Source organism: Tripterygium wilfordii, chromosome 2 (assembly GCF_013401445.1).
Source record: "Tripterygium wilfordii isolate XIE 37 chromosome 2, ASM1340144v1, whole genome shotgun sequence".
Classification (NCBI taxonomy): Eukaryota; Viridiplantae; Streptophyta; class Magnoliopsida; order Celastrales; family Celastraceae; genus Tripterygium; species Tripterygium wilfordii.
The window spans coordinates 4,368,026-4,390,219 of NC_052233.1; the positions used below are offsets into that span (position 1 = coordinate 4,368,026).

General features: G+C 37.9%; 3 protein-coding genes across 3 annotated transcripts; all 3 read left to right on the forward strand.

Annotated features, from left to right (window-relative positions):
* Window positions 1–2,094: 2,094 nt before the first annotated feature.
* LOC120005039 (mini-ribonuclease 3) lies at window positions 2,095–16,539 on the forward strand. Its single transcript, XM_038854471.1, has 7 exons — window positions 2,095–2,330; window positions 2,669–2,805; window positions 7,229–7,318; window positions 8,053–8,105; window positions 9,656–9,758; window positions 10,680–10,784; window positions 16,136–16,539. The coding sequence occupies exons 1-7, from the start codon at window positions 2,126–2,128 to the stop codon at window positions 16,157–16,159; spliced, it is 717 nt and encodes a 238-aa protein (XP_038710399.1). The 5' UTR covers window positions 2,095–2,125; the 3' UTR covers window positions 16,160–16,539.
* A 1,894-nt stretch (window positions 16,540–18,433) lies between these two features.
* Window positions 18,434–19,057, forward strand: LOC120009853. The gene has a single exon (XM_038860576.1). The coding sequence runs from the start codon at window positions 18,434–18,436 to the stop codon at window positions 19,055–19,057; it is 624 nt and encodes a 207-aa protein (XP_038716504.1).
* A 186-nt stretch (window positions 19,058–19,243) lies between these two features.
* Window positions 19,244–21,031, forward strand: LOC120009859. Its single transcript, XM_038860588.1, has one exon. It carries the CDS (start codon window positions 19,244–19,246, stop codon window positions 21,029–21,031), a length of 1,788 nt encoding a protein of 595 aa, XP_038716516.1.
* The last annotated feature ends 1,163 nt before the right edge of the window (window positions 21,032–22,194 follow it).

Sequence of the window (22,194 nt, forward strand, 5' to 3'; positions counted from 1 at the left end):
CAGAAATCCTAGCTTTGCACTCGTTTTTAGAATGACCACGACGATTAATAAGAGTCTTTGATTGACTAATATATTTGTCAGAACGTCCACAAGTATATACCAAATATCTGTGTTGTCCATCACTATCCTTTGATATAGATATCCTCTTAATAGAAAAACCTTTGACTTGTCCATAGGCTTTGTAAAACTCGAAAATGTCATTTGGAGAATTAAACAACATTCCCACCATAGGCACATTAGATGTATCAGACTCCGTTTGGAACTTTGTATCATCAAACTTAAGTGGATTATTCTCATATTCCACTTCAGTGGCGGCCACCATATTATGACTGCAAAACAATAAGATATGCACATTACTAGTCTACTGTGAAACATGATCGACAAAATGTAATTATCGATTATTTAAAGTAATTAAAGATAATGTAGTGTGAACTATATAAAATATGTAGTTCAGCAATAGTGTGAAATGCTGAATAATAAGTGTAATTATAACACATTTCAAGTAATAAGTAATATATCACTGTAAACAAATATCTCCAACACATATCAATACCTAAATCTCCAACTACTCAAATAGACATTATAAAGGAATAAATACACAGAAAGGTATCAATATGTAATATCGTAACTGCAGAAAGGAAATCAGCTTGTAGAAAGGAAATCAACTTGCAGAAAGATATCAATATGTAATAACTGTAGAAAGGAAACCCACCTAGATGAATCACTCGAGCTCTGCATTGCAACCTTCAAATCACTCAACACCGCGACATAACCCAGATCTTGTTTAACTACCCTTCCAGAACAAGTTGAGGACCCAGCGAGACAGATTGTACCGTCGATCGACTTTGTCAGAACTGCGGTGCCGTGCGACTTGGTGCTTCAATGTGGGAAACCCAAAGTTAATCTGCAGTAGTGTACTCCTCTAGATAAGAGAGAGAAAGTCGAATAAGAGAGAGAAAATGAAAAAGTCTCACAAAAGAAGCGGGACGAACGGAACGAGCGGGAGGAACAAGCGGGAGATAAAAGAAGCAATTAGGGTTTTCTCTGACAAAATATCTACTTGGCAGCTGATGTGTACATCCAGGTAGATTATGGATAAAAATTTCTATGGAAGATTAACATTTTCGGTAAAAATATGTTCTTCTTGGATGGGCAGGACGAACGCGACTTGAGGTTCCTGGCGTCGTGTTTTAGCTAGAAACAAATTTGATAGAAATCATGAATGTTCAGCTAACAAACTCCTATTTCTCTTGGACTCCCTTTGAGATAATCTTGCTGAAATCTCGTTTATCTCTCAACGAATCACTTTAGAAAAGAATAATTCGCTAAGACACAATTTCTTGATTTGTACCCTTTTGGACATTGAATCTCAAACAGTCCTGATTTCTGAAAACTACCTCCTAAATTTTAGGCCAGCAACCAATCAAAACCTACAAAATGAATAATTATTAGCGTAAAAATGGTTCAGTCTTTGCCACGTGTTACCAGGAGATTGGCTGTCCTTTGCAAATTGTGGGGCCTATCTTGACACGTGTTCAATTAACGTGTGTACGTCAATTTTGGTACAAACAATTTCCAATTGTCTTATCCCTTTTAAAAATGAAACAGTCGGATTGTCTAATTGAAAACAGTATTGGACATATCCCAGGTGAAACCAAAGCCGCCCGTACTACAATCTAAGAGTACTTGCAATAGTGTTATTTTTGCTAGGTCAACAAAAATGTATTGAATTTTGTGTTTCGTTGACGTGGCTGTATTGGAAGATGTGTTTTGCTGATGTGACTGTATTTGAGATTTTGTGTTTTGATATAGTTTTGTTGTGGACAACATGGAGACATGTGATATTGTTGGTGTCCATGTTGGGTGGGAATGAATAATGTATAAGAATTTGTGTTTTGTCGATGTGATTATATTGAGAGACGTGTTTGATTTGACTTTTTGTATAATAGAAGTGAGACCCAATATTAATTTTTGTTGGGCCATTAAAAATACAACCACTGGAAGTGCGTTAAGCATACTTGGTCCTACCGACCTGTCTTTGGGCTTGAAATATCAAAGCCCATGAAACCATCTTGTTAAAACGTCATTCCTCACAACAGCAGACAAAAATCACAGTAGTCTATCCATGTTTTGTTCATCGGTGAGAGTCGTAGCCTCATGGGACACACAACAGAGGCTCACCTACAACCCGAACGCTCCCCGGAATCCCAAGAAAGACCCTATCCCTAGCCGTAGCGTAAACCCTAATTCCGTCACTCCCTCGCCAACGGTCACATTAACCGCCGGTACAAACCAGTCCATCTTTGACCTCCTCAAGCGGCCCAGCCAAGGTAACCTCATTGGGCTCTTCGTTTTAGTTAATTTATCCATGCTGTTATGTTAAGTCGATGAGAGAAGTTATGGAATAAGGGGAAGTGAAAGAAATGGTAGAGAATGTTTTGAACTTTGGTGTTCCTGAAGTTTCTTTGGCATGTATGTGATGTTAATTCCTCATGAACTCTGCTAGTTCCATTATTAGCTGATTGGAGGTGTAGAATTCGGACATTCTATTTATTAAATTTTCGCCATGGTGGAATTGAATAAACTGAAGAAATATGGTATGGAAAATAATGAATATTCATTCATGTTTCTATTTTTACATGGTTTGTTCTTGCTGGTTTTCATGTAGTTGTGGCAGTGAAATTGGATGAAGATCAATCCTATATGGGATATGAGAGATGGTTGCCAAGTCCACCGAAAGTGGAGAAGCCTCGATCAGTCTACAATGCTACTTCACTAGCATATATTGGTGATTGCATTTACGAGGTGTGTTCTTAATGTCCTTTAATGGCCATAAACCGAAATAAATCAATGTTCATGTGAGATTATGCTTCTGGATATTTTCAATCTTCAGAAACTAGGAGAACAGTGTTCTCATGAACCACGTTAAACTAACTTAGTCGCTGTAATAGAAGTTAAGGGACATGCAGTTAGGAAACAGTAATCTGTGCAAATAGTTGGTACGATTAAGTCCATGTTATAATCTGCAAATATTGCTGTGGAATAGTGACAGAAATAACTTCTCAACACAAATGGATGCTACTCTGTTTTAATTATTAGATGCAATAAGAAATATTGTCGTCATCCGTTCTATATAAAGGACAATGTTGCTTTCTAGTGTTGGCTGCTGAAAGGCACACTAGGGACACTAGAGTTTGATGTGTGATATAAGGAACATATTTTTTCTAGAAAATTACAAACATGCTTCTATGCATGTTATTGTCTAAGTTTTAATTCTGAGCTGTTAGCATGCAGAACAGTAACCTAATTACTAGTTATAGCAGCAAGGCATATAAATGTTGTTCTACACAGTTTCGATGATAACCACATAGTGGTTTATGGTTCAAAGAAGTGGGTATATAATCCTTGTTTCACCTACTTTGTTGGTATGGATGTAACAACATATGTCATGTATTAAGTGAAGAAGGGGATTAATTTTTTCATTATAATCTTGGTTCTGTAAAGATTTTCATAAATACAGGAAACAGCTAAATACTTTAAAAAGTGTTCACTTGCTAAGTTTTGACACAAAATTAGCTTCAAGGCAGCTTCGCCTCTTTCTGGACACTGCTTGCATTATTATATGGCTTGATAAACTTATCCTGCACCATTCAGAAACTCTTGTACATGCATATTTGTAAGCATCATGGGAAGGTATATATTATTTTTTTGAGTGGACCATATCATGATTTAACATTCTGGTCCATCTCTTATCCTTCTCATTACCTCCCTTAGAACAGAACAGAACTTGTTAAGGGCCTCCTTTATTTTTCTGTGATGTTTGCAAAGGAATGGCGCTGTAGGGTGGCTTGTTTTGTATTTCTCCTTCTTTTCCATACTCCTTTTTAAACTAAATTGCTGGGTTTTGCCTCCTTAAGCATTTATTTATTGAATTTTTAACCTAATAAAGATGACCAAAATTTACGTATAAGACTATCAAATGTATGTTATTGAATTTTGTTCTAGTAGAAGAACTTCAATGAATTGGTGGCTACATCAATTTTGCCGTTGGTTGGGAACATTTTCTTCATTCAATGGTAAAAGAATTTATTGAGAAGTGTACCGTTGGGGGTTCCGCCCATATATAACTAGAATGTTCTGCTACAAAGCTGCTATAAACACTGCATTTCATCTATTACAAAATTCTCTCTAGTCTCTACTATCACATAAACTAAGAGTTCCACAGTAGTTTTAAAAAAATTCATAATGGATGTCTCTCCCCTTCAGGGACTCTTACTTCCTTCTTAATAATTAGCCAACAATTTGAGTTGTGCAGAGTCTTCCACTCATCTTATTTGGGGTTTGGTTAAACTTTAAGGTTGTTATCATGATTCCCTACATATTTAAAGGCTAATTTCCAGGTTTTGATGTGGGAAGAGAAATGGGATGATCAACCAAGGAGAAAACTAGCCAAAAGGTAACAGAACAATAGCTCAAAGAGTAGCTGGAATTTCTTTCAAGTTCATATAAAAAAATTCTTCTCACATAATATGCCTTCTAGACATGGAATTACAAACTCATAAATAGAAACTAGAATTCCAAGAGGCAAGTCAAATTACTAATTAATGCTAAGATAACTCCCAAGACTAAGTAAGATACCAAGACATATTGGTCTTCTAAAAGACGAGTAATTCCCAAAACTAAAAGGTCAACAAGAAGACATTATTGCAAAAGCTACTGCATTAATCCCTCCTGGTTCCAGAAAACTCATACTCGAGTTTCATAGGTAGCTTGGTCCTCGAATTTCTACTTCACAACAACTAGTGGTCTATCTCATGTTATGACAGTCCATTGTGTATATTATTTTGAAAAGTAACCCTACACCATAGGACATCTACAGCCGCCTTGAATCTTACATTGCAAACTTCAATCAATGGCTTCACAAAATCCAAAAATATTGAGATGGTTCTAACTTTGTTTGAAACAAGACTGTACATAGAACTGGAAAAGAAAAGATTAACCCTCTTCGTAATATCACCATCAGTTGCATGATGTCGCTCATCCTTTGGAGATACAACTTGAACTATAACCTCCCCATGTTGTGAAATTTGAAGTGAAGGCAATCCTTGACTGCTAAAAACTTGCTCGGTGAAGTTTACTTCTAAAATATCATCCCACACATAATTAACCTGAATTTTCTGGTTGTCACACGATAACTCTTCATCAATGGTAGAATCATTATATATATGCGAAGAACTCCAATCAATTTTACGAACGGAAGATTCTTCTTTATCAATTCCAAATTGGAATCCATGTCATAGAGTCGAGGAGAATCCCAGTCTACTGCATCATTAGAACATTCATACTCCACGATTTCCTCATTGCTATAATGAATGAAAATTTCATCAATTTGTAATACTTCTTTTCAATCCGAAACACCAGCCTTTTCATCACTAATTTTGTTAGGTGATGAACCATTCTTTAGCATAGGATTCAAATCACCACACCAAAAGGATTCACGGCTAGCTAGGCGACATTGGAGGTGTTATATTTGTCTCCTTAATTCGTAGAACTCAATAAGAAGTTGATTTTGCTTCATTTGCCTGCGAAGTGATCATAATGAATCCTTAACATGAAGGAAAAACTCAAACTCAGCCAAACGCTGAGTTAAAATCTCAACTTGTCTCCTTAATTGATTCACCTCTTCACCTCTTCTCTGGAATCAGGGGTATAATTGATTAATGAACTTGCTGGTTCGCATCCCTCGTGTTTTGGAGCAATTTTTTCTAACAGAAGTACAAGTCAATAACTTGTTCCGATATCAAGTGAAGATTAATGGGATAATCAACTTAAAGAGGAGTTGAAGGAGTGAACTAGCCAAAAGGAAACAGAACAGCAGCTCAAAGAGTAGCTGGAAGTTCTTTCAAGTTCATAAAAAAATATTCCTCTTTCATAATCTACCTTCTAGACATGGTATTACAAGCTTATCCAAAAGGCAAGTCAAATTACTAATAAATGCTAAGATAATTCCCAAGATTAAGTAAGATACCAAGACAGATTGGTCTTCTAAAAGACTTAAGTAATTCCCAAGACTAAAAGGCCAACAAAAAGACGTTATTGCAAAAACTACTGCATCAGTTTCTCCCATTAGCTTGTTCCCATGAGTCCTTAGTATAATTGTTGTTAGAGAATTTTACTTTACCACTTTTAGACTTTGGGTTTTGGGCATTTGTAATAATTTTCTGGAGGCTATCTCTCCAGCCACCTTTTAATTCCTTTTGTGCACCTCTTTGGTGCTTGGTAAAATTTATTTTCCTTTCTTTTAATTATAAATGTTTCCTCCATGAATTAAAGTGCTGAGTTCCGTATTTTGCTTGTCAAGTGCAAATTAAAAGAAGATGAACTGTACATCTATAATCTCTTCATTCGAATTAACACCTATGATCTAACCACACCCTTTGTTTTCCAAAGTTGTCCACTTTGAGAATCCTCTTTCCAAGTCTATCTCCCAAGTGAAAAGTGCCACTTTAGTTGCCACTTTCAGTATCCATAGCATCATAAAGGAACTCCCATCTTACTTCACTCTCTTGAATGAGAATTTGGTAGTAATGTTTGACCGCTGAGAGCTACCTTCCATGGAACCTATCCAAGTCATGCTATTCTTTTGAATTTGTCCTTGTATAAAGTCTTAAACAAATGCGCGAAAGTCTTGCTAGCCCAAATCCCAGTGCATAAATCTCTGTGAAATTGCATCTACTGGTTTCCCTTTCTAATTTTTAGGCAATCCAGTGCCACTAGATACATTTGTCTTTCTATCATTGACAAACCCATGAATTGGCTTTCAGAGAAGGGAAAGTGACTGCAGCAAATGTCAAGCTAGCGAAAGAGTAGAATTAGCCAATCCTCTGCTGTCTCTTATTCTCCTCCAGGCCCCACCTCATGGATTTTCATATTGTGTCTACATACCCAACCTTCTTTTAAAATGTGAAATTTAGCTAGAATCATACTCTGCAAGTAGTAGCTTTATTTGTAAAAGTTAAGGCTTTAACTCCCACATATGAAATTATCAACATAACGGCCATTATAGATATCCAAATCTTATGCCTTTCTGGAAGAAAATGTACGCAACTTTGTATCCAAATTATATTTGTATCGGGTATCAGCTGCTTTTTGTCAACTACTATAACTACCTCTTTTTGAAATTCGTTATTCCTGTCAGTCTTAATCAAATTTCTCTTATTATATGTAGCTATATGCTCGCAGACACTTCTTATTTCCACCATTACATATCGAAGAGTACAATGAACGTGTGATGGCAGTAGTCCGTTGTGAGGCTCAGGTAAGATAGTTTGCTGATTTTTGTCATATATATTCTTTGCTGCAAGTCTAGCATCTTCAGAGGGTGTGGCTATGTTGTAATTGAGTTTGTTAAAGTATAACTATTTTTTATTAGATTCCTAAGATCTTTGCTCAGTCTATTTTCTCTTTTTTCATTCTACACATCAAACAAGCAGCTACATTATAAGAAATTGAAGAAAAAAATTATGTCCCAATTTCAGTTGCCATCTTGGCCTAGTGGTAACCACTCCTTAGGATTTTGAACAGGTCAAAGGTTTGAATCCTCCCTCACGCTAAAAACAACTAATAATAAAAAACACCTTTATTTGTCAAAAAAATGACATGTAGTTGTATTTTATAAGTATTGGAAAAGATCAAATGTGATGGTCTTTTGTCAACCATGTAAGCTGGAAAATTTCTTCCACTGTCCATTATCTGGTTCATCAGTTCATGTAACTATCAAATACTCATGCGGACAGTTAGTTTGAAAGTTGATGTGCAGCCTAATAACAACTCTTTTTAGTGAGATATATTTATATCAGGACTATTATTCATGGAATCATGCCTGATGAAGCTGCATTAGTTTTGGGTGCATACTGGAGTTCTGCATTAGCTTTAGGTCCATGGATAAACAATAAGAATGGAAAAGGATGCTAAATGGATGAATTTTTATTTTTATTTTTTTATTGTCATAGTACATGTCAAAATTTTGATTATTCTTTGTTTTGTGACCAGGATGTTTTTCTCCAGAAACTTCTTGATGATGATTACTTGTCAAGAGAAGAAAGGTGAGAGTAAAACGCCTTTATATTTTGTTTCCAATTATGTCTATTCAAGCTTCATTTTGAATAGTTAAGATATATACTCTTTCAATTGTTTTGATTATGGTGTGAAGGCCTAGAGGGAAGAAACATATAAGCATTACGAGTATATTATACAATATACCTATGTTAAGGACAATCGGTACTTATGAAAACTTAAAGATATCTAATTCACTTTGCTCATATTTTTGAGAAGCACATGGAACTTTCTATTCAATTTTTTCTATTTCATTGGTCTTAAAGTATGTTCCGTAAGATGTTGCTACATGGATTTCAATAAAGAGGTTAGGATTGAAATTCCTTTTAAGGCAGCGTTAGTTTGAGGGGAATTGTTGATTAAGGTTCTGAGATTTCTTTGGGTGCAAGACTATGTAAAAAAAAGGGTAAAGAATTGGTTTAATGATTGGGTCTATACATTCCCCCCTCAAGCCTCGTCACTTTTATTTACTTAGGCTTTTTAAGGATATTGGCTGGATTATTAATAATATTGAGATTTTGTCTGTGCCAATGGTGGAAAAAGGAGATCTTCAACTAGATTAGAAAATCAAGTGGATGATTTTTTAAATTTAGATGTGTGTTGCTCTACATATTAATATTTATGCTGCTAGTGAATGTGAATAATGAACTTAGTCAACTCCAAGGCTGTGTATTCTTTCATTTGTTTACGGCACAAAAGAAAACAGTTGATCGGTTTCTTTGTTGAGAAGTTAAAGCTCTCCCTTGACTTACATGAGAATAGTAATGGCGGTTTATTTAGTAAGTGGACTATCTATCCTTAAGGTACTACTAGCTAGTTTGCAAACATTTCCCAGACAAGAGTCAGAGCTAGACCTTTTGCAAACATCAGCAGAGTTGGGAATCCTCCATTTTACATGGTTTGGCTATGCAAGATGCCAAGGTTGAGTACTTACAAAATTGATGCTTAGTAGTTCTATAAGAAGCATCTCAAAATGTATAATAATTGATTGATATTGGCATCTAAGTGAGTTTTATATGGTTAGTAAATTTTGTATTAATTAAATGATATCAATTAAATCTTAATCTGCAGGTAAAGACCATTTAATACTTTCTAGATACAATATATAATTTTATGCTCAATAATGCTCTCAAATGAATAACATGAATGCCTTGTCTACACTTGACATGGTTAGTATATTTCTAATCAATTAAATGATGCTCCTTTAACTTTTTGGAGGTCAAACTAATGATCCCCTTGAACTTCATTAGAAGGTCAAAACTTTTTCCAGCTTACTAGAAAGTAGAAACAATGCTCCATTATTTTGTTCTCTAATAGTATCTGAATGGTAGGTACGCACACACATTTGTTCTTGGATAAAGAGATGTCAGAAAATATTCTGCCTTCTGGGAACATCTATGAGTCATGTTCTCTGGACGTTAGCTTTTTTGAACTTGTCAAACATCTGCTGAAAGAACTTACTGAATCGGAATTGTTTATACATTTGTTGTAGTTGTTTTCTGTGTTGACTGATGGCATTTGATGATGTTATATACTGCAGGGATGTCCTTCGATGGGGAAAGAACATTATTTCATCTAAAACAAAGACTAAAAGACGTGCTGGTGGTGCAGTTTATAACAGAGCATCTTCACTGGAAACATTAGTCAGTGTCCTTGTGCCTTGTGCTTTACCAAGATTGCTTATTCTATATTTTATAATGCTAACTTGATAAGCTATTAGTTGTATAATCTATCGATTTGGGGGTACTGAAAAGAGAGCATTTTTGTTAGCATAACAATCTTTTGCAAAAAAAAATATGCATCAGTACTTTCTCGTATTTACTGACTGCCATCTGACACGTGAAAGAAGGTCACACACTCTGACACTCCTTTTTTAGTGTAGATTGTGGCTATTAAAGCTTAGATAGGTAAGGGCAACTGCAATGGTTTCTTATTTGCTGGGCCAACAAAAATGTTGGCCCGGTCCCACCTCTATTACATAAAAAGTCAAGTCAAACACGTATTCTAGTACAGCCACATCAGCAAAACACATATTCCAATACAACCACATCAGCAAAACACAAATTTCTATACAACTTCTCTTCCCACCCAACATGGAGGTCAACAACATTCCATTCCTCCATATTATCCACAACAAAACTACACCAAAACATCAAATACTAATACATGCACATCAGCAACACACTTATCCCAATACAGCTACATAAGCAAAACACATTTTACAATACAACCACATCAGTAGAAGACAACATTTTTGTTGGCCCAATAACACTTTACCATTGCAAGTGCCCTAAGTATTTTGTGTGATTGCCTGATTGGCAATAGTGGAAAAATTATTCTTGATGAAAGTTTGTTTGTATTGAGAGACACCCACTTTAATAAAAATAGTTTACTGTAAGCTTAATTGATGCTGTAGTCAGTCAGCACAATCTTTTATGTATGTGAACTTGCCTAACTATTTTGTTATCTGATTTTCTTATACCATCCCTAGAAGTCATTACTAATACTGATTCAAAAACTTGCTTTGGGGTTTATTAATTAGCCTAATGCTATGTATTTTGTAGGTTGGTTATCTTTACCTGACAAATGCTAATCGACTGGACGAAGTCATGCTAAAGCTGGGATTCTGCACGGATTCTTCTTCGCAGATGATTTTGGAGAAGCAAGTAGTAAGTCAACTGTGATTATTTTTATTGTTCTTTACTGTGCTTGCTAATGCTCAGATTTTTCTCCATTCAAAAAAAGAAAAATGCTCAGATTTGTCTATATGCCACAGTGACATGTCATTATGTTGCCAGCGTATTGCATGCAATGTTTTGCTATCTTGTGCTAGGAATTTTAAGTTGTAGGGCTTTGGAACTAGAGAGAAGGATAAGCCAGCAGGCTAGTATATCATGGTTAGGGTGTCTGACATGGTTGACCTAGCAACATTCACTGGTACCTATACAATTATACTAGTTAAATGTACTAGAGTTTTGTTATATTAGCTGCTGGATGGACATGTGTTGTGGCCGTATTTGTGGCCTTGCATGTAAATATTCCTCAAACGATATTTTAGGGATATTTGGGTCCATATCTTCATCTGCAGATTCAAGCAAATAGCAACCCTCCCCTTTCTCTCATTGTACTCGTTTCCTCTCCTCCTTCCGTCTCAATTGAAAGCAGGACCACCCTTTGCTTAATCCCTGCGAAAGACACAAGAAACGGTTTTAATCCGTAAGTTAAAACTTAAAATAAAGGGATAAGTATCGCAGAGGCCCCTAAACTTACCAAAAAGGGTCAATTCAGCCCTCGTGCTTTTTTTCGTGCCAAAGAAACCCTTGTACTATATACAATGGACCACGTTAGCCCTTCGACCTATTTTCCGTCAAAACGGTGCTGATGTTGCAGTTAGTCACCGATGTGTAATTTGTATTTTGTTTAATTCTATTCTTCGTGACAGACACATGCCATTAGTCAATAAAATGATGACACATGGCAGACAATTCATTTATATTTGATTTTTGATATTATTCATTTATGTCAAAAATAAAGAAATCAATAATCCACCCAAAAAGTCAAAAACCAAAAAATCTAATGGCTGCCCGCGACAACTCCGATGGTGACCTTGACAAACTCAAGAAAAATAAAAAAAATCACAGCCCTTTGATCCCAGAAAATCACAGCCCTTTAATCCCAGAAAATCAAAGGCCTTTAACAATAAAAAAAATTAAAAATCAAAGCCCTTTGATCCCGTCTAGATAAGCTATATGGGAATGGACAATCTTGCCGATTAAGGGTGTAGTTTTGAATGGAAGTGGAAGAAGAAGACCGATTGGATAGCCGTAGTTGGTGAGCTCGGCGTGTTTGAGAGGAGCTTGGTACGTGGAGGAGGTGACATAGGGAGGAGCTGGTGTTGAAGGAGTAATTGGTAGAGAGGGGTTTCGAAGGAGGAGGAGGTTAGGTTGCAGAGAATGATTGATGATAATGGTGGTGGTTGGTGGTGATAGTGGTGGTGATAGTGGTGGCTGTTGGTGGAGATTGAAGAAGAGAGAGAGGGATGGAGAGAGAAAAGTGATAGAGATGGTTTTTTTGTTTTCAATTTAAGTGTTTTATTTTTTAAATCCATGTCATATTATACAAATATTTTCTATTTTTGAACAAAATAAATCCATGTCACATTACTGTCCACGTCAGCAGTTTTTGACGGAAAATAGACAGAAGGGCTAACATGGTCCATTGTATATCGTACAAGGGCTTCTTTGGCATGAAAAAAAAGCACAAGGGTTGAATTGACCATTTTTGATAAGTTTAGGGGCTTCTACGATACTTCTCTCCTAAAATAGAAGATTGATAATAGTGATTCAATATATTGTGTAGTAAAAGAGAGCCCTTATGTAGGGGAATAGAGGAAAGTCAAACCCAAAACTTAGACATTAAGGAAACACCATAAGAACCTAAATCAACATAAACAAGAAAACTAAATTATAATAATATATTCTAACACCCGCTCTCAAACTCAATTGGTATCACAATATTGAGTCCTAAATCAACATAAACAAGGAAACTAAATAATAATAATATATCTAACACCCCCTCTCAAACTCAATATGGTATCACAATATTGAGTTTGTGAACGAAGATGTGTCACTGCAAGAAGAGATTGACTGATGGTCCGTAACTAACTGCAATGGTGATGCAAGGATTGACGTCGTCTTTTGAATATAAATTTCGGGTGGAGCTTCTGGAAGGGATTGAGCAGATCGACGCTATCTGGCCAAAAACTAGGTTGTCGAAAAAGTTGTCGACGGTGGGAATACAAAGATAGGAGGTCGGAGGGTTCACCAGAGTTGATGCAAGGCTGAACCAAGGATGGATACATTGCTGGTGATTGCACATACCCGAAGTTGATGCACGGCCGAACCAAGGAACCCTAGCTCCACTATCATGTCGGCCGCGCAACGAAGACACCTATTTTCTAAACTAAGGAAATGAACCCTAGCTCCACTACCATGTCATGATTTGATCCAATCCAATTCAAGTTTAGGTATCGTTCGCTCAAGGCCAAAAAGCTCGCATGATTTTGCCCTTTTTAAAAGGCCTCTCAAGTGTTTGGAGTTGAGCTCTATCTTATAAACCACGTGGCTGGTGCTCACCAAAACGATGTGGAACATTTTATGGTCTAACACTCCCCTTCACTTGTGAGCTTGGAGTATCCAAAGCCGGATTATATGAGTTAGGGTTCTCTCACATGTAGGTGGTCCGTCCATTAGACGTCGGAAAGGCCCTATAAGTGACTCGTACGGGATTGAGATACCTCTCATATGTGGGTGGCCCGTCCATAAGGACATCTGAAAACCCAGCAAGTGACCCAAACGGGTGGAGGATCGAAATTGAGATCGAGACCCAAAAGAATCATGCCATTGATTAGCGAGTTTAGAGATAATCCATGACACGTAAACCCTACGATGACCTATTAATGAGACGAGAGGGAACCACTTTTAAGCCTATCAATTTCACTCAAACTTACCAATGTGAGACTTTTACACTCTAACACTCACCTCACATGTGGGTGAGTGAAAGCATCGCATACATGAACACAACAGAACATAAAAAAAATATTTATACGATCTACCACGGGATCTATTTAGCTTTTATGCAAAAGTGACTATCATATGGCCTTTTACTTAACAGTTCAGTAACATACCTTCATTCCTTGGTCATGAATGCTACAAACTGGATTTTCCGGAATGCTATATAATGTTCAATCAGTCGCAATCATGATCCAATCGTCCACCAAAAAGTTGTTCAAGCGTCCAGCCTCCAATCGGTCCACACACGCACGTCGGATGATCAAACTTCATAAGAATCCACACTTGATTCTTTGGAATGGATGGCAGCCACTAGTCCTTGTGCTAGCTCAAAATATAGGGACACAAACAAGATTTATCAAGAATGTTTGTTGATCCGTTCTTGAATAATACTACGAAACCGGCCACAACAAATCGAAACTATTTTTGATGCTGGAGCTTCTTTTGATCCTTTTACTCTTGATCCTTGCTTTTGATAAATCAATTACTTTCTCTCGAATGTCTCATGTTTTTCATTGTTTTCGTCATGCCAAAAGAAAGATCAAATCTCTCCTACTTATGTTTGCACGTTTTTGAGAGGAAGAAGATAGTTGTAAATTTATCTCAATTACTACTCCTTTCGGTAATCAAGAACCTTTCTTGAAAATTTTTGGAGATTAATTTTGGACCTTTGGATATTGATCATCTAATGGTCAACTATTATTCCCCCAATTAATATATGGATATATAAATAATTAATTGACATCCTTATCTCATAAGAATTTAAGAATTATCAATTAATATTAGTTATTTGTTTTCATAAAACAAATAAACTTCTATCATTATCACATAAAGATAATTTACATCTACGAGTTTCAAATGGAGTAGGCAAACCTTTTAAAAAACTTGTAAACCAAGTCAGGAGACTCACGTGTACTCCATGGGATTAATAAGGCAAGGGCCTTGTTTGGCTTACATCTCATGTAGGTCCATTATAAAAGAAAAGGCCTTGTTTGGCTCACATCTCATGTTAGCTTTTGTCCTTATTTGTTCCATTTGGGCGTTCTTTAAGTCCAACCCAATTAATGTTATTAACACTTAATTATATTAGATTAATAATCATCACATGATTATTTTCAGGAGCATAATTATTGATAATTATTCGAGCATAATTAATTTCGTTCTTATTGTCACATAATAAGATCCATATGATAAGGACCCCTCCATATCAGTGTTTCATGGGCTCTGGAGAGTCCAGGCCCAAACCCCACCTTAACAGTCCAAATAGCCCAGCCCGCATCTATAGGTGCACACACCCATGGACAGGCTATAGTCCAATGGACCTCCACAATACTAATGTTTCATGGACTCTTGTGAAAACCTATTGGACATGTTAAGGAGTGGCATTTGCCCTCCTTATAAACAAAATTTAACTCCCCTATCTTTCCGATGTGGGAGTTTCTATCACCATCCTTAATTGCGAAAATCCTTCACACGCTATTGTGTGTGACCTCAATGGGCTTCACATAATCTAACACCGGAACCTCAACATTTGATGTTCTAAATGAAACTATTTCCAATTTATGCAAACGAATTAAAACTCTTTCTAATTCTCCTTAACCAATTGAATGGCTCAAGTTTTCGGTAAACCATGAGTGACATAGCGCAGCATATCACGGCTACCTAGATTCACTCTTTAAAAGGTCCTATTAGAGAGAGAAGAGAGAACCACTTATAAGCCTATCGATTTTACTCAAACTTATCAATACGGGACTTTTATACTCTAACACAGTACTTTTTTTTCGTTTAGTGCTCAAGCCTATAAAAATAGAATCGTTTCCCTTTTTTTCATTGAAGCTTAGGTCCCTTCATTATTTATGTAGAAGTGTTTTACCTAGCTTTTTTTTGAGGTCTTTTCTCGCAATCTTTGCAATTTCTGGTTTGTTACATATGGCATTTATAGAGGTCTAGTTCTGCGTAAATATATTGGTTACCTCGTAACTATGCTTTGCATTATTCACCTGTTAGAAAGTTCTCCTGCAACTTGTTTCGGCGACTTTACTAATGAACTGAAGTTCCTTTTCTTAAAATTTTGTTTCCTGAATATAAATTTTCCATGTCCTATTTGTTCATCTAGGTGAAAAATAAGAAAAGGCTCCATGTTGCTAGAATTTTGAGTTACAGTTGCAGTCTTATATTGTTTTTTATGTAGAAAACGACCTTTGTACTCGCTGTGTTACAGCTTCATGGGAAGTTTTTTTCCCCAGTAGTTTGACATTGAGGTTTGTCCAAGCAGGCAGTGTCTAATATATAGGTAGATTATGCTGTTTAGTTTCTTTCATGTGATTCTGCTTGGTGAAAGCACTGCCAACATTGCAAGTAATTCTTTATATGTTGTAAGCTTATTTCCTGTTCTTTGTTTATTGCCTTATATCTGCTCAGTGATTGCTTATTCCACTTCCTTCTTTTAGGTGGGCAAACAAGATAGTCAGTGAAGACAAGATTTGAACCTCGGATCATGGTATCAACAGTACAGCTCGACGAGGCATTGACTGTTAAATAAAGAAAAACCCTTGGGAAGTTATGATCCTTATTTGTATAAGCATTGGAAAGATGAGACCCTGGTTTTGTGTCTTGTTGAAACTATTTAGAACTTGGGTCCAATACAATATACATTATCTAAATATAGTACAATTGACTAATTCAGTTCTCAGTTTATTGATATCAGAATTAAAATTGGTGGGTTCCATTGTTGTTGCTTGTGGATGGGAGAGGTGTGTGTATTGTTTGTGAACTCGTGTGGGGCCAATTTTATATTTGTTTAAGAAGTGCACTGTTTTGAATATTGTTTATAAGAAGTTTTTATTCAAGCTCATTAATTTGTAGTTTGTGCTAGTTCAATATGAAATGAATTTATTATATAACTACCTTTTTTCCCCGGGATCGAAAATCTGAATCTGATTACCTGACTGTGTTCTAACGTTTTAATGTAAGGTGAATTGATTATTGATATACTTAATACCATTAGGAACGTACATATTATACCCCAAAACTGGTGTTGGAGACTCTCGTTAGTTATTTTTTCATATTTAACTATTTTTCTGACAGCTACTTTATTTTTGGGGTGGGTTTTGTTTCTTTTGAGGTTTCCAACAAATTCCAATAATTTATACTAGTTATGCGGTGACCTTGCCCGGCCTTGAACTAAAATTGAAAGACAATTCCTATTAAATTTTCAATATAATAGGAGAGGTCATCAAGTTATCAAAATCGAAATCTTACATAAAATTGATGAAAAGGATTGAATCGTAAATACATAAAATTTTACAAAATTTAAAAGATTAATGTAAAATAATGCAATAAATTATTTCTATACAAATACTGACATAATATAATATTCTGGCGTGGAGTTGTCAGGGTGCAGCTCGACCCACAACTTTCAATTCCATCAGAGCTTATTGTAGGAGATATCGACCTTCTGTTCTGTTTTTATTTGAAACTACGGTTCCTAGTCACTCGTTCAGTACAAATCTAAACCCATTGGGTTTTTCTTCTTTTGTTTCTGCTGATCCACTTGGTAGGCAAGGAGGCTTGTGCTTGGCTTAGAAGTGTGATATTTCTTTTGAGCCTTCGATAGTTGAAAAGAATTTTGTTACTGGGTGTTTAAATCAAACTCAGTTTCTCAGCCTTGATTTGTGGTCTTCGTTTATGGACATCATTGCCCCCATGAGCAGTCTCAATTGTGGACACTCATTCAGAATTCTCTATCCAATCTAAAGGTTCTCCATTTGATGAAAGTTTGGAGAATCTAGTCTATCCAATTGTTTCTCAAGCGCAAAATGATCGGTTTTGTGATATTCCATCTGAGGAAGTTATTTTTGATGTTGTTCGGTCCATGGACTCCAACAAGGCATCGGGGCCTGATGGTATGACCCCTTTATTCTATAAGACATTGTGGAGTAAATAAGTACACTCCGTATGTACGGTTCTCCCAGACAAAAGGACCTTATCCAGAAGCAGTTTTATCCGACAGTTCAGTTACCGACAGTTAACAAGAACAGTTACAAGAGAGGTTACCAGAGGCAGTTAACCGCATCAACTGACATATCCCAAGCCTATAAATACATTTCATTTGACATTTGTAAGCGATCATCGACAATCAACTCTAATAAAAGATCAAGCTCCGTGGACCTAGGCAAGTTGCCGAACCACGTAAATTCTGTGTTGTCATTCTCTTGTGTCTTTCTACTTTATACATATTTTTTACTTTGGTGCAAATCTAGCATCGACAGTTGGCGCCGTCTGTGGGAAATCGTTCATTAATATAAGCCATATCTCAAGAAGCGGAAGTATCATGACAGGAGGAACTGCCTCAACCAGAAGAGGAGAGGGCTCGGCATAATCATGATGAAATAGAAGAGCAAATTCCAAATAAATTGGAATTGGAATTGGAAGAAGCCCTCCTTAGGGCAGAAGAAGATTTGCAAAAGAGACAAGAGCATGCTCAAGCTCTAAGGGAAAGACTCCATATCATGAGGAGAAAGGGGCAGCGTTTGGCTAGTGAAATCCAGAGTGTTGTCCGAGGTGATAGGGATACGGATCCAAAACGTGTTAGGGAGCAAGACAGTGGGAGCACTGGGAGGTCTCATCGGAGGAGGGGACCAGTTACGGAGAGAAGAAGGCATACTCCTTCTCCAAGGGGTGCAAGGAACAAATCCCCGTAGCCGTCCAGGAGGATAAGGCACCGAAGCCCTTCCCCAAAAATTTGAATGAAGAAAGGTACTGGCGAGGTCTTATGGAGTGCTCAGAAGAAGGCCGAGCAAAGCTTCAGAAAGATGACTTCCACACCCTTTGTGCTGGCTCTGCGGCTGGAAGATCCACCAAACAAATGTCCACCCCCGACGTTTGCAATCTATGATGGAAAAACAGATCTTGTAGCACATATTTCAGCCTACACTCATAAGATGGTTCTTTGGGCAGGTCAAGACGGACTCATGTTCAAAATGTTTCTGTCAAGTCTCGGGACAACAGCCATGAAATGGTTCCACCAACTTCCAGAGCATTCAGTTTCATCTTGGAGGGAGTTGGCCCGGATCTTCGTAGCAAGATTCATAGCAAATAGTCGAGATCCAGCAAGATTAAATATGCTATTTGCTTTACATTTGAGGAGAGGAGAATCACTCCGGGCTTACGTTGCCAGATATTCAGATACCTATGCGGATATAGAAGATTATGATGAAAGGACCGTAGTGGCTACTTTTCTCCTCGGGCTCCCTCGTGATTATAAATTGCGACAGAGTTTGATGATAGCTCCACCCAAGAGTATGGCCGCGCTTCAGGACATGATTAAGCAATACGTCAAACTGGAAGAAGACAAACAGGGGGATCGGTAGTTTGCTTCTCAAGAAGGGATAAAAAAGGAAAATAAGAAGTTTGAAAAGAAGAACGGGAAAGAAAAAGACTCGAAGAAGGACCCAAAGCCCACTTCTTACGAGGCTGTAAAAACAATATTTAAGGACCCAATTTTCCGAATTCTACCTCAGATCGCAGACAAACCATATTTTTGACGGCCAAATAAGATGTCAGGGGATCCGTCCACTCGAAACCAGTCCAAATGGTGTTCCTATCATAGAGACAAAGGTCACAGGACAGAAGATTGCAGAGAGTTCAAACGACATTTGGAAGAATTGGTTCAGCAGGGTTATCTTAAGGAATTCATTGACAGAGAGAAAACCGCTGCCGAAAAGAAGGCAAAACCTCAGTCAAAGGAGGGAGGAGAACCTTCACACTACGTGGTTAATTTTATTGATGCAATGGTACCGGATGCACAACTTGGTGATGCGATAAGGCGAACGGAGTATAGAAGGGTCCGACGCCAACAAGAGGTAATGCGGATGGATTTTAATCCCCATTTGGGAACTAAGAGACCAAGGGAGGCAACTGCAATCACTTTCACCAAGGAAGATGCAACAAGAGTCATCTTTCCGTATAATGATGCTCTCGTGATCTCCCTGCAAATCGGAGCAACAACAGTGAAGCGAATGATGGTAGACCAAGGAAGTTTCGCAGAGATCATGTATTATTCACTCTTCCAGAAGTTAGGGAAAACATATGCAGATTTGATTCCTGTTCTGACACATTTAGTGGGCCTTAATGCAACCCCAGTTTGGCCACTCGGAAGGATAAGAATGCCAGTCACGATAGGTCCAAGAACAGTTGAGGTGGATTTTCTTGTTATAGATCTACCCTCAACGTATAATGCAATCATGGGCAGGACTTGGCTTCACTTAATGGAGGCTGTTCCCTCATCTTATCATCAGATGCTCAAATTCCCCTTCGGGGACAAAGTGGTGGAAATAAGAGGAGACCAAGCTGCCTCAAAAGAGTGTTTTATGGCAAAAGCAAAACAAGCAGGAAGAATAATGATGATCGAAGAAGAAGCTCCAGTCCTAGAGGAAGTTGGAAAGGAGCCAGCAACCAAGTCAATGGAAGAGATTGAGAAGATTCACGTTATACCAGAAAGTCCTGACAGATACTTTCTAGTTGGGACTAGCTTGCCCATACCAGAGAAGGAATCTTTAATTAGGATGTTAAGGAGGAATGTGGGTGTGTTTGCATGGACTCCCTATGAGATGCCGGGGTTGGATCCAGAATTGGTAGTCCATAGGTTGAATGTCAAACCAGGTTTTAAACCTGTAATTCAGAAGGGAAGAAGGTCAGCCGTTCAACATACGGAGGCCGTGGTTAAGGAGGTAGAAAACGTGCTGGAAGCTAAGGCCATCAGGGAAGTACAATATCCCGAATTGCTCTCAAACACAGTGGTGGTCCGAAAGAATGATGGAAAATGGAGGGTCTGTGTTGATTTCACTGATTTGAACAAAGCATGTCCAAAGGATTTGTTTCCGCTTCCTAAAATCGATCAATTGGTGGATATGACATCAGGAATGGCAAGGATGAGCTTCCTAGATGCATACTGCGGGTACCATCAAATCCCAATGCATCCGTCTGATCAGGAGACGACTTCGTTCATCACCCCAAAAGGAATATTCTATTACCAAGTAATGCCTTTCGGCTTAAAGAATGCAGGTGCGACATTTCAGAGGATGGTGACAAAACTCTTTGGACCTCTAATTGGCAAGATTATGGAAGTTTACATAGATGACATGGTGGACAAAAGCAAATTTCAGCAGGACCATTTGATGCACCTTCAAGAGGTGTTTGATGTCTTAAAGAGAAATAACCTAAAGCTTAATGCTAGCAAATGCGCTTTTGGAGTTAGTACGGGCAAATTCCTGGGCCATCTCGTTACACAAAGGGGAATTGAGGCCGACCCAGCACAAATCAAGGCCATTCAATGCCTGGAGTGACTCACTAAGGTGAAGGAGATACAGAAATTAACTGGAATGGCTGCGGCACTTAACAGATTCATCAGTAGATCTTCAGACAGATTCAGGCCTCTCTTTCAACTGCTTAAGTCAGGGAGAGCTTTCCAATGGGATGATGAATGCGAGGCGGCTTTTCTTGGGTTTAAAAGTTACTTGCAGAAACCCCAACTGTTAGCAACTCCCAAGGAAGGAGACACACTTCAACTATACATGGCAGTGTCATATCATGCCATCAGTGCTGTAATCCTGAGAGAAGAAAAGAAGGTTCAGTATCCAATCTACTATGTAAGCAAGACAATGTTAGATGCTGAAACAAGGTACTCGCCCCTGGAAAAGCTTCTCTTAGCATTGGTAATGGCTTCTAGGAAGTTGAACCATTATTTCCAGGCATACCCAATGGAAGTGGTGACAGAATATCCATTGAAGACCTTGTTAGGAAAAGCAGACATGTCTGGAAGGGTTGTCAAATGGTCAGTCAAATTGGCTCAATATGATTTGAAGTTTGTCCCAAGGACTGCCATTAAAGCTCAAGTTTTACCTGATTTTGTTGCCGAGTTCACCACGAAGCAACGGCCAGAAGAAGCCAACCAGATATGGAAGGTACAGGTAACTCATTCGCATCTTTGGGAATTGTAAGTTGATGATTCTTCAACAAGACGAGGATCCGGAGCAGGAATTGTGCTCGTAGCACCGGAAGGAGAAGTATTGGAGATGGCTATACGGCTAGGGTTCCCAACAACAAATAATGAAGCAGAATATAAGGCCTTGTTTCAAAGAGTCCATAATGCTCTAAGACTCGGGGCCACGGAGTTGGTGATTTATTCAGACTCTCAATTGGTAGTCAATCAACTCACTGGGCTCTACAATGCCAGGATGGCAACCATGGCAGCATACATGGAAAAAACTAAACAGTTGCTCGACCGACTTCACAACTATAAAGTAATACAAATTCCAAGGGAGCAGAACGATCATGCAGATGCTTTGGCTACCCTTGCGTCGACTGACCAACTAGGGGTGAAGAGGGTTATCCAAGTGCAAGTGCTCGAATGACCAAGCATAGATGAGTTGCCAGAAGAGATACGATGTGCAGAAGAGCAGGCACCAAGTTGGATGGATCCCATCGTTGCTTACCTAAAGGATGGCAT

Coding starts and splice junctions, on each gene's coding strand:
- LOC120005039 (XM_038854471.1), top strand. CDS start 2,126: ATGTTTTGTTCATCGGTGAGAGTCGTAGCCTCATGGGACACACAACAG. Junction 2,331..2,668: donor CCTCAAGCGGCCCAGCCAAG/GTAACCTCATTG, acceptor GTTTTCATGTAG/TTGTGGCAGTGAAATTGGAT. Junction 7,319..8,052: donor TAGTCCGTTGTGAGGCTCAG/GTAAGATAGTTT, acceptor TTTTGTGACCAG/GATGTTTTTCTCCAGAAACT.
- LOC120009853 (XM_038860576.1), top strand. CDS start 18,434: ATGAAGAAAGGTACTGGCGAGGTCTTATGGAGTGCTCAGAAGAAGGCC.
- LOC120009859 (XM_038860588.1), top strand. CDS start 19,244: ATGTCAGGGGATCCGTCCACTCGAAACCAGTCCAAATGGTGTTCCTAT.